The sequence below is a fragment of the Mycena indigotica genome, assembly GCF_014461135.1.
Source record: "Mycena indigotica strain 171206Taipei chromosome Unknown Mind.scaff0003, whole genome shotgun sequence".
NCBI classification, from domain to species: domain Eukaryota; kingdom Fungi; phylum Basidiomycota; class Agaricomycetes; order Agaricales; family Mycenaceae; genus Mycena; species Mycena indigotica.
The window spans coordinates 5,924,497-5,936,898 of NW_023503002.1; the positions used below are offsets into that span (position 1 = coordinate 5,924,497).

Genomic DNA, 12,402 nt, shown 5'->3' on the forward strand with positions numbered 1-12,402 from the left:
TCGTGCGCTTTTGGCATTCTTGCAAGGGAGGGTTTCGATGAAAGCAGAAACGTTTGAGATGACGATGGTGTGGCTCGCTGGGTATCAGTCGCCTTTAGATGCCGAGTTCCGCAGAGCAACTGGGAAGTGGGAGAATGCGCGGGTTTTGAAATGGTCTGATAGTTCGGCGGCTGGTATGGAGGAAGCAACAATAGTATCAAGTACTTCAGAGTAGGGTAAGCGTATAGAGATGGTGCCCGAGGTAAACAAAAAGACATACTCCGAGTCAACGAAACAACGCAGAAGGTCGAAGATGAGAATTGAAAGACAGACGTTGGCCGAAAAAGGAAATGACCTTCTTTTCCGGAACCTCCATGTCGTCTTGCTACCCAACACTATCCTCGAGCACCAAGCCCTTCTCTACCCTCGACGACAAGACCACACGGCATGCAACAGGCTGATTCGGGGGGTCCAAATGGGATGACGTGGCTTGCTGGCCAACAATCTCAATCGGTGGTGGGAAGCGAAAGGTGGACAGAGGAGGACAAAGCTGTGGCGAAAGCTACTCTGGACACTTCGGTGTGCTTTTGGACCATCTGAAGGGTGCGTGTGGGCGTCTTCTTACTATCTAATACTAATCTCCCTCATACTAGCAGTCGTGGCCCATTTCCCTTCTTGATGACCAAAGCCTCCATCGCCCTTAACACGGGTCGTCAAGACTACATAACCCTTTTGTATAAAGCCTCACTACAGCAGTCAAGACACGTGTATAGGGCCGCTGGGGGTATGCATGGGCGAGTTTGCTTGGGTTATTCCGGGAGAACCGCGAAGGGGTCAGCGCATTTGGTTTAACATGCCATGTTCTTCGAGCGAATATAAGGTACTCCAAGATGTTATATGACGGGGATATGTCAGCTGGGTGCGTTCTTTTTTGCGCATTTTCTGCCTTTGTCCTCATTTCTTGTCCTCAGACCGGCCCAATTCTGCCTTGTCTGACCCTCCTTTCACGCCCAAATCACATATGGAATCCCAGAATAACGTCCTCCATCCGTTCTGGTCGCACGAAGACCACGGCAGGCGGTGGCCCGAGTTTTTTGTCCCTTGTAATCGTCAACACCCCCCTGCGCGTCTTCTCCCCGCAAAAGCTTTTCGCCCTATGCAAACAACTTTCCCGACCTTCATTCACACCCCTTCATTGTCCCCCGCCAGTTCCGAGCGATTCTACGGCTCCGTTCCTACAACGACTTTGCCCTTCCTCCTCCCCCATCACCCCCATTTTACAACTTCTTCTCAAGCCTGTCCATGGCCCAGAGAGTTTGGAAGCTCAACGCATACGTATATGCCGCCTCATTACTGCCATCTCCGCAAACTGGGAGGCTAAATCGGAGGTCGTCAAGGGCTTTCCGTCAGTTCCCCCATTATCGATCTTCTCGTCAGCGATATCGCAATTTTCTCCTATGTGGCTTCGAATGCGCTTATATGATGCCATTGCCTCTACTCTATCATCTTCATCCGCCATGGGGAGTCTTCTGCAAAGCCCAAATACCGCTCTATGTCGAAACATTGTCATAGTAAGGAAGATGACCTTCGCTGTCGATGGTCTTGCAATCCGATATGGCACTCTTTGTGGCGCGATTTAGCCCGCATGAGGAGGAGGACCGGTATAAGTTGGCTGGGATGATGGATGTACGACACCAGGTGGTTGTCTATGTCCCCCAAGCGGGTCAACACATTTGGTGGGCGATGCTACACGTTCTTTGGGTGGATTTTCGGCGCGTAACTATGGTTCATCGACGTTTTGCGAGCTTCAAGGTGTGTTCGTATCGCGTTTTGCTGATCTTCATCCTGATTACGCTTCAGACGTGGCGAACGATTGTGGCATTGTTTTACTTCTTTCGGCAGGAACTCCTGCACAAACGGCTTCTATTCCCATTCCGCACACGCAGCCCACAATACGGACTTCCAGTGTTTTGTTGCAGTCGATATCACCAACGGCAACTTGCATGTCTTCTTCCTTAGGAAGCGTTTCACCTTGAGCTAACGACTTCCCCAATACCCATTCGACTTCCTTCATTGTCCCCCGCCGTTGCCGAGAGATTCTCTGGCTGCATTGCCGCAATGACTTGGCCCAGCCTCCTCTCCCGTCACGCCCGTTTTGCGAAACCTTCCCAAGGCTATCGACGATCTCCAGCGCTCGGCTGCCAAATACCAACGTATATTCCATCTCGCTCATACCATTTCCGCCGAAGCGTGACGCCAGATTTGGGGCCCTACACGTCTACACGTCTCCTCCCCGCAGAAGCCTTTCGCCCTTGACACACATCTTCCCCGACATGCACATACTCCCCGGCATCGTCCTCCGCTGTTTCTGAGCAATTGCATGGCCCCATTGTCATCGCGATTTCCCCCTTCCTCCTCTCCGATGTTTCACAACTTCTTCTCCCCGCCTGTCGAGGGGCTGGAGAGTTACGAAGCCAAACGAAGACACATCTTCGACCTCCTTCATGCTGTTACCGCTGCCTTGCGGGACTGCGGGACTGGAGGTTGGCAAGGGCTTTCGTCGTTTCTCCTATCCGGGATCCCGATCGAGTTCCCGTCATTCATATCTCGATGTTTGTCGTGCCGTTTTGTTCTTCTCTCTTTGGGTTTGCACCTTCCCTTAGATACCACAGTTACCCCTACGTCCCGTTCTTCCAAAGTATTCGTTATTTGGCACGACACCTTTCCTCTTCCGAGGTTCTTCCATGCAATACTTATTTATCCCTCTAATAACTTGAATTCTCAACATCCTCGATTACTGCGACACTGATATAAGGAATCGACAAATTCACACACGACGGCGGGCATTCATTCATGCTTTCATCACATCCTCCCTCGCGGCCAAAAGCTGCAAAGTTTCGCCGTGGTCAGGGTTAGACCGCCGATAGCAGCGCGACCGGCAGTAAGGAACAGCCCTGAAGAAGTCGATTTTATTGGCCAATCTTGGCTCGGAGGTGGGAAGAAAACGGCGATCTCCGACTGATTCTGCGTGGGATTGGCGTGGCACGCACGAATCAAGGGGTGCCGCACGTGCCACATCAACCCCTTCTTCTCCCGGACCGCCACTCTGCAAGACATTCCAATGCCCGCACTGAGTGGCGCGTATTCTGACGTTCAACTGTGGCCCGCAGCACGGTCACGGTGTGTTCGCACCTCTCCCTGCCCTTCAATTTTCGCTGCAGCGGTCATTTCGCCATCTCATGAACATTGAATAGAAGAATCAGAACAATCTATTTACCTCGTGCTGTGCGAGTCCGAGTCTTTCTTGTATCGCTCTTGTCTTTTTCATATCTAATTTGCGTTGACATCCTTACAGAAACTTCTCGCTTGGCGTCGTAGTACAAAGAGATGGACCAACACGTTACACGGGGAACTTGAACGCCGTTGCAATTCATGCCAAGCCTATCCACGCGGCTTATTCTTTGTCAGTGGCTTCTTTGAAAGAAGTTCCACCTTTGCCTTTGTTCCGGGAATCGCAAGTGATATCTTTGGGAACAAAGACTATTGGCAGTATAAAGTATTACCGCCGTCTCAATGGAAGCTAATTCTCTTTCTTAGTACTTCACCGACCATGGTCGCCCCTTTCGACACCCTTCCAGCAGAAGTCGTTGGGCACATCTTCAAGTTCAGCGGGGCGGACTATCAGCCTCATGTTATCCACACCATGTCGTCAGACACCAAACTCATAGAAAGTGTCACAGGGTATGACCTGCGGAATCTGGGCCAAGTTTGCAGAAGATTCGCGCGCATTGTATATCGCACCCCGAGCTTTTGGACAACGTTCAAACTAGATCTCCGCTGTTTCGTGTATCTTTGGGCGGAGGACCATCCCTTCCACGATACGGATTCCGATGATTCTGACGATCCTGAGACGTCATGGATCTATGCGTTTGACGAATATGTCTTGGCGTTGAGTGCGGCGCGCCACCTGGAACGTGCTCTGCTCCGGAGTCGACATCTACCACTCCATATCGAACTCTGGGGCAGTCATTTCATGACATTCCCGTCAGAGATCCTGGTGCCCTTGATGAAGCACTCACATCGCTGGCAGTATGCGCAATTTTCCATCGCCGGTGCAATGTTGTCACAGCTGTCGCCGATCATGGGCAACATCCCCCTCTTGGAGGAGCTGGTGCTTCACCCCTGGGATGACGACCTGCCCGAGGAGCACGAGCCCTTCTCATTCTTCTTCGACGCACCGCGTCTCCGGACCGTTCACTGCTACGCGGTCAGCTCACCGTTTCTCCCTCATCTCCCCATTAAGCAACTCGCCAAACTGCACACTGAGGCTGCGTCTTATTGTCTTGCTCATTGGGCTGACGCGGACGGGTTTATCGCACAGTCCGCACGGCTTGCGGATGGCGCGACACTGGGCATCCTATTACACACAAACCCTTATCATACACTGATAAATCACAGGCTGCCGACTGAGAGCGTCAAAATTGGCATCGAGACCTTTTCGGTGTGCCTCACCGGCTCGGACAGGTACGGCAAGCCCGCAGACATGCGCGTATTGGAAGCGCTCCTAGAATTCTTCGCGCTGCCAAAGCTCACCGAGTTCGCCATTTCCAGATCCAGCCTCACGAGTTCCGATGCCCCGTTCTTCTGGCCGCATGCCGCGGGACTTGCATTCCTGCAGCGGACGACATGGGGCTCGGTGCAAAGTCTGGATCTCACGGGAGTTCATATCACCTCGCGACAGTTGCTCGAAGTTCTGCTCGTTCTGCCGACATTATCGCGCCTGAAGATCAACGACTGGGTGGCTCCGACCTATGCGACGCGCCGCGAGCGTCACGAAGTGCCTACGCTGTTCAACGACGAGCTCCTCGTTGAGCTGAACTCAGCCCTCGTCGTGCCGGATTTAAAGACGCTCGTCGTCTCATCGAAGGGGGATTTCAGCTCTCGCGCGCTTCTGGCATTTTTGCAGGGGAGGCTTTCGAGGGAGGAAGAACCGTTTGAGATGACTATGGTGTGGCTCACTGGGTATCAGTCGCCATTGGATGCCGAGTTCCGCAGAGCAACAGGCAAGTGGGAGAATGCGCGAGTTTTGAAATGGGCTGATAGTGTGGCGGCTAAGGAAGAACCAATAATAACAAGTATTTGAGAGTAGGGTAAACAAAGACATCGCCCGAACTAGACAATAGGCATAGTCAATAACGGAGAAGGCATCGTCACTGGTCGAAGATGAGAATCAGAAGACAGTGTGGCCGAAAAAAGGAAATCACCTTCTTTTCTTCATCCTCCATGTCGTCTTGCTACCCAACACTATCCTCGAGCACCAAGCCCTTCTATACCTCAACGACAAGACCACACGGCATGCAGCAGGTTGATTCGGGCGTCTAAATGCGATGACGTGGCCGGCTGGTCCAGAATCGCAATCAGTTGGACTGCGAAAGGTGGACACAAGAGGACAAAGCTGTGGCAAAAGCTACTTGTGTGCTTTTGGACCATCTGAATGGTGCGTGTGGGCGTCTCTTTCCTATCTAATACTAATCTCCCTCATCCTAGTAGGGCCTCTTCTTGATATCGAATGCCTCCATCGCCCTTAACACTGCTCGCCAAAGGCTCCTCCTTGTGTATACAGCCTCCACTACGGCAGTAGAGGGACGTGTATAGCCCCGCCGGGCGTATGCTTGGGCGAGTTTGCTTGGGTTATTCGCGGACGACCGCGACAGGGTCAGTGCATTTGGTGCAATGTGCCCCACGTTCCTCAAGTGGATCTACGGTGCTCTAAGACGTTGAATGAGAGGATCCTATCTAGTCAGGTGCGTTTTCATGGCGTCCTGTTGCTCCTGGTTCTCATTTCTTGTAACACTCTTCAGACCAGCGCTGATTCTGCCTGGTTTGAAACTCGTTTCGAGCCCAAATCACATAGGAACTCCTCGAACAGTGTCCTTTTTCCATGCGGGCTGCACGGAGAGCACCGCAGGCCCGTGGGCTGTGTGTTTTCTGCTAACGATATCGATAACACCACCCTGCAAGTCTGCCCCCCGCAGAAGCCTTTCGCCTTCGAGAAACAACCTCCCCGACATCCATTCACACCCCTTCATTGTCACCCGCCAATTCCAAGCGATTCTACGGCTCCCTTCCTACACCGACTTTTCCCTTCCTCCTCCCCCATCACCCCCGTTTTACAACTCCTTCTCAAGCCTGTCAATGGCCCGGAGAGTCTGTAAGCCAAACCAAGACACATATTTGGCCCTATTCATGCTACTTCCGCCCAACCGCGAGACTGGATATGCCGTCGACGACCGTTTGGGCGTTTCGACGTTTCACCTACTATCGATCAGCTTGTCAGCCATCTCGCAACTTGCTCTTCTGGAGCTCCAACCCCCTCATTTTGCTGCTATTGCGGCCATCATGTCGTCTAAATGCGCCACGAGAAGTGCCCCGTCGAGTCAAAATTGTTCCATGTCGAAACATCGTTACCAGGAAGATAACCTTCGCCGTTATTGGTCTTGCGACCCTATATGGAGCTACTTGTGGCGCGATTTAGGCTGCATCAGGAGGAGGACCGGTATAAGTTGGCTGGGATGATGGATGGACGAGATTCGGTGGATTGTCCCTGAAGCAGGTCAACACATTTGGTGGGAAGTTACTTGGTGGATATTCGATCCGTAGCGATGTTGGAGAGGCATTTTGTGAAGTGCGAGGTGTGTTCGTATCGCGTTTTGCTGATCTTCATCCTGATTACTCTTCAGACGTGGCGAATGATTGTGACATTGTCTTACTTCTTTCGGCCACAAACGCCATCGTAACCCCCCGCAAACGGACACTACTTCTGTCACCCACCAGCAGCGTACAATATGGACTGTGGTTGTTTCGTCGCAGTCAATATCATCAACGCCATCCTGCATGTCTTCTCGCTTCGGAAGCTTTTCACCTTCCGCTAACGACTTCCCCGACACCCATTTAACTCCCTTCATTGTCCCCCGCCGTTGCCGAAGGACTCTGCGGCTGCATTGCTGCAACGACTTTGCCTGTCCTCCTCTCCCATTACGCCTGTTTTGCGAAACCCTCCCAAGGCTCTGGACGGTCTCCAGCGCTCGGCTGCCGAATACCAACGCTTATGCCATCTCATTCATTTCGTTTCCGCCTGATAGCGGCGCCGGGTTGGGGGTTCCTCCGGCGTTTCGTGTCGTTGCACGTATCGAGAATACCAATCAATCTCCCCGTCAGCAGTGGGGCAAATTGGTCCCGGAGGTGCTCAAAGTCGCATCAGGCATGCTATTGCTACCAGTACGAGGTCTGAATTCAACGCAGGAGGTTCTTTTGCAAAGCAATCCCGTTGGTTCCTCGTTAGAAGTTGTTGTTGGGAAGTCATCCTTGGCCAGCAACAATCTCCCGAGCATGCGGGATTGTTACCGTTTAACCTCTTATACTGTGCTACGACAACTCCTTGGATGCCCCTCCGATATCGCAATTTGTCCGTTTTCTACACATATGTGCATTCCACTCGTGTCGGCTCTTCTCCATCCCCGCACACCATTTCCCCGCCTTGATTCAACATCATATCATCACCGCCGCCACCTCGCTTCGTCCTTCTCGACCTTGATACCAATTTGCCCTTCGTCCTCCCGGTCGCCTCAGCCAAACGCGTTTTCGCAGTACAACATGGATCCCTCGGTATTTCGGTGCAGACAGAACCTTTAGTCAGAACATCTCCCGCAATTCCCTTCCACTACTTTGCGCATTTCGCCACTCTGCTCCCCTCCTTCGCCGGCTTTCCGGTCACGTGCCATACCGAATTTGTGCCTTGGAAAACTTTTGTGTCTCGTCGCCGATGGGTTTTAAACTTTGAGGACTGGACCATAATGCGTGTACGATGGGCTTTATGATGTCCCCGACCATATTTGGGCCTACATTGTGCTTTGCGAACCCATCGCCGTCCTTAAAGCGAGGATTCACATTGTCATCTTGACGACCAACTCCGATACAACTCTGGCGGGCTTTCGAGGGCCCTTGTATTGTGTTCAAGATACTAAGATATTTTCGCCATTCGTAACCCGAGTTGAACCTCGACGTTTGTCTCGCGCTTCATCCTTCTTGCCATTTGGTTTCTGTTTTTGCATCTTCTCTTTACGGACCCTACCTCCTGACATACCTCATGCCTGGGCATATTTGCATTGCTTTCTCCTCCATATCTTCGTTATATCGTACCGATATGTATTTCCCCCTCCCGACTACTTGATTGTTGCTTTACGTCGACTTGTGTACCGACATTTCTTGTACCAAGTACCCTTTTTGCAAATACAAGTGAGTGATTCGAATTCAAGGCCAAAACATGGATTGTCTTTTGCTTCCAGTAGCACGAAGCACGGACAACATAAAGGAAGTAAAAATCTAAGGGCAAGAAATCAGATACCCTCCGCGATATCGACATGATGCAAAAAGCAATTTCGATTCCAAGTAATCTGTAATCAACAAATTTACACACAACGGCCGACATTCATAACATTCATGCTTTCTCGGGGCTCTTACTCTCCTCACCAGTAGTCCCGTTCTTTTCGGCGTCTTGCGGCAGTAGTTTCTACGCGACTGCAGCACCGATAGCGGCGCCAGCCGCAGTAAGCATCGGCATTGCACCACTGAATGCCGCCCCACCTGCGCCGATTGATTGGGCAATCGCGAAGGCGGACCCACTTGTGACTGCCCCGCCATAGAAAACGGACTGGATGGCAGCTGCAAGCGAACCTTGATCTCGTCAGGCAAAGATTGAGTATTCGAGGAAAAAACATACCTGCAACGACACCGCCGGCGCCGAACCCAATCACGTTGAGCGTGCTAACGAGAGCTACGGGAACCAGGATTGGGGCGGCCACAATGAGCCCTGCAGTAGCAGCAGCAGCAGCAGCGGTAGCGACAGCAGCAGCGGTAGCGGTAGCAGCGGCAGTAGCGGCAGTAGCGGCAGTAGCGGCAATAGGGTGTTCGTCGAAGAAGCGACGGGGTTTGCCTACTGGCTTTTCGTTTTCGGCAGCTGGATGGGATGAACCTGCATTCTGATTCAAGTTGGCGGAACTTTCTCCATCTCCATCTGACTTTTGGTCATTAGGCGGGGCAGCATCTGTCGCTGACGAGTAAACGCAACACGCAGTCTCGTTTGGCAAATTAGAAACCGCACCATGCGTCGTCTGAGTCACAAAACTACGGACCGTCTCCACCAAGGTCTCCCAGTCCAATACATGCAGCACCTCAATCTGACATCCAGAGATTTGTGAGATCTCTGCCTTGAAGTCTTGCGAGAGGAAGGAGAGGGCGATGAGCGCCCATTGCGCGCGGGGGGCACCGTGGGTCTCCAGATGCGCCGTTATATCTTCCAGCCACTGCACTGCCTTCGTTTTGTCGACTCCGTCGTAGGTCCACATCTGGATGAATCCTCCAGTCGGATACGGACCCGGTGGCGGACTCGGAGGCGACTTTGGTATCATGGATAATGATGATGGATTAGCGAGGTGGTGGGTGGGCAAGAAGCGAGGCTGTTACAGGCAGCTACGAGTCATATCAAGCTCAACGTTGACCGCGGGCGCAGATATCGCGGGTATTGCGGTGATCGTTTCGAAGCCGGCAGAGAGCGGCTGGCAGGTCAGTGAGAGAAGGAAGTAAGGTGTGAGCAGCGGTGAACTTGAGCATCCGGGAGAGTGGGAAGGCTAAGTAGTCTTGCGCCACTGTCAGCACTCCTGCGATTTCCTTTGAAGCGGACAAATCGGATAAGTAGAATGTACGGAAACGAGGGGTGAAGACTCTCACCTGCAGCTGTGGCCATGACTTGTTAAATCTCACCCGCTTGGCTGCAACATAGTCCTTGCGGCGGTGCTCATTGTCGAGGGAGTGAGGAAGAGGAAGAAGCAAGACGCATGGGTCACTGCGCTTACGTGTGTGATGCACTGCCTCCGGCCCGGCCCTTGCCGTACTCACTGACTTGTTACTTACTTCTCGATCTACTTGTGGCTCCAATAACAGGCGCGTCCAGGTAGAGAAGGAAATCTGCGAGCTGCTATCCGTGCTAACATGTGTGTTGTTGGGAATCACCTCCACTGAGCTCTGGCTATTGACGTCAACATCACGCCGAACGCGCTGATCGGGTTTCGGCCGAAGCCTCTTGACTTTTGACCACCACCACCAATTTCGGTCCGTGCTAACTGGAGGCGCGCGGTTAATGGTGCCACCCGATTCTGGTCTTCTCCGCTCCGGACATACTGTCGCAACCCGGCGCTCGCACCGTGACCCTTTGCCTTAATTTGGAGCACCGCCGCACCAATTACAGGAAATACATACCCGCGTTCTCACCAATATCTCAATCTATCTCCTGGCGCTGATTTTCTCTGGCTTGGCGATGGGTATCGGCGACAACTCTCGAGTCCTCGACCAGCAAAAAGGAAAAACTGATGCTTACCTTGTGGCAACAGGCAGACAAGCGGACACTGGCAGATGATACGCCCACAGCGATTCGCTTTATCAGCGCGCAATTCCTGTGTGCGCGCCTAAACAATAGGTATATAGGTCGTTAGCACCGTTATGGCGGACTCTCGCTTAACTTTTCCCCATCCCTTGTCGTCTGCTTACCCTCGTTCGAGTGACATTCTCTTCACGTTATGCGCTGCTTCTCTACTCTCTCTTCTGCCGCCCTTGTCCTTCTAGCTGCTGCTCAAACAGGTATGCCTCTGTTTTTCCTCCCGCACAGTCGACTAACATCTCCTCCCAGCGCTCGCCACGCCCCAGCCTCTCCCGCTGGACAGCCTCACACTCCACTTGCGGAGCAAGACCGACGGCGAGCCCGACATCGTCCCGCAGTGTGCGACGACATGCAACCAGCTGCAGGACACACTGCTCGTGAGTTATCCCTTTCAAAAGTCAAGCTCTCGTCGAGTAATAATGCGTCCAGAACACCACGTCGCCCGCCGCTCTCTGCTCGCAATCGGTGATGAGCATGTTTGAGACGTGCTTCGACTGCGAGGTCGGCGCGGGGCGCGGCCACGGCGGACAGCCTCCAGTCACAGGTCAACGGTGCGTCTACGCCCGGCCCGCACTCGCGGCACCACTCTGATTATTGTGTCTTTATGCCAGAATTCGTCGCGGCGTGCAACCTCGCGAAGCTACCCGTGAAAAACTTCACTGTGAAGGGGTCGAAGAAGAACGGGGCACCACAGGGCGCGCAGGTGCCGGCCATGATGCTGGCGGTGTCGGGCGTCCTTGCGGCGGGATTGGGCGTCGCTGGCGTGTTATTCTAATATTTTGGGATATTGATTTCTTTTTGGAATATAGTAATCTGATCTATTTTCAATGAGCTGGGCGAACTAAGGGCAATTCGAAAGCAAGACAATCGTTGTTCGTGTTCGATTCAAGTCAAGTAATTTTTGGGTTATATTCTGACCGTGATCATGAAGGCTAAGGTGCGATAGCACAGTTTGGATATGTCTCGTTGCTGTTCATTCGGGAGTGATTCTTCGTGCTGGAAAAAACATAGCGTATGTATTACTGTATGTGACAGCCCCAGCCCTCGCTACGAGTAGTTGAATCCACATCATGACAGATTTCTGGCATTGAATGAGTGCAACGAGGGGATATCAAAGACGATCACGCACGAGTGAACACAGTCATAAACAGGTCCTCGACCCCACTCCCGTCCAGCGCACTTGTTTCGGCAAACACCATATTACAGCGTGCAGCCAGTGCAGCGCCTTCCTCGGTGGAGACTTCCCGCTCGGCTTCGCGGTCGGTCTTGTTCCCGACGAGGTAGAGGCGCATTGGTATCGGGGACGGGGGCAGATATTCCGCCTGGACACGGGATATCTCTCCAAGCCATCTATCTTCGATTTGGGAGAAGGTGTGGCGCTGACAGACGTCGTAAACGATGCAGACGCTCGACGTGTAATAGTACAAGCTGTGAACAAGCGGATGAGTATAGTAGACGAATGTGTCCGTACATTGAAGCTGGGCAGCGCACCTGGGCACGTGAAATCTCCCCACGCTAAGGAAGGATGGTTTAATGAGAGCAATAGCGGGTGTTGGATGCACCAACCATGTGGGGCGGGTGAATATCTGAGCATTTATGTGCTTCCCCTCAATGTCCAGGGGCCGCATTGTGCAGCCGACATCCCGATGGGCGGGGTCAAAAACGTTTTCGGTGAAGCGCCGCATGACTGCATCCCGAACGGTTGAGTGGGTGAACTCAATGGAAAGAATGTACGCGACTCACGGGATCTGTAGAGCGGGTGCTCTTGTTAATAACTATTGCCGGGGCTGCGGCTGGACCCACTCCTTTCCAGTCCGGGCGTCGCCGACGAGAAGGATCTGAAGCCGATAAGGCATAAGAGATAGTTCCATGCACGAAACACATACCTTGATATTGAGTCTCGTTTGCTCTTGGGAGGACATGACGGAGAG

At 52.7% G+C, this 12,402-nt stretch overlaps 3 protein-coding genes across 3 annotated transcripts; 1 reads left to right on the forward strand and 2 right to left on the reverse strand.

The window, feature by feature from the left end:
- Positions 1-8,548: 8,548 nt before the first annotated feature.
- MIND_00407400 (uncharacterized protein) lies at positions 8,549-9,446 on the reverse strand (the record flags this gene model as incomplete). The annotated part of the gene is made up of 2 exons (XM_037360898.1): positions 8,549-8,712; positions 8,759-9,446. The coding sequence occupies 2 exons, from the start codon at positions 9,444-9,446 to the stop codon at positions 8,549-8,551; spliced, it is 852 nt and encodes a 283-aa protein (XP_037223783.1).
- A 1,164-nt stretch (positions 9,447-10,610) lies between these two features.
- Positions 10,611-11,246, forward strand: MIND_00407500 (uncharacterized protein; the record flags this gene model as incomplete). The annotated part of the gene is made up of 4 exons (XM_037360899.1): positions 10,611-10,671; positions 10,721-10,848; positions 10,901-11,015; positions 11,083-11,246. 4 exons carry the CDS (start codon positions 10,611-10,613, stop codon positions 11,244-11,246), a joined length of 468 nt encoding a protein of 155 aa, XP_037223784.1.
- A 244-nt stretch (positions 11,247-11,490) lies between these two features.
- Positions 11,491-12,393, reverse strand: MIND_00407600 (Ras-related protein RABA5a; the record flags this gene model as incomplete). Its single annotated transcript, XM_037360900.1, has 6 exons — positions 11,491-11,552; positions 11,601-11,899; positions 11,963-12,158; positions 12,206-12,219; positions 12,275-12,309; positions 12,358-12,393. The coding sequence occupies 6 exons, from the start codon at positions 12,391-12,393 to the stop codon at positions 11,491-11,493; spliced, it is 642 nt and encodes a 213-aa protein (XP_037223785.1).
- Positions 12,394-12,402: the final 9 nt, after the last annotated feature.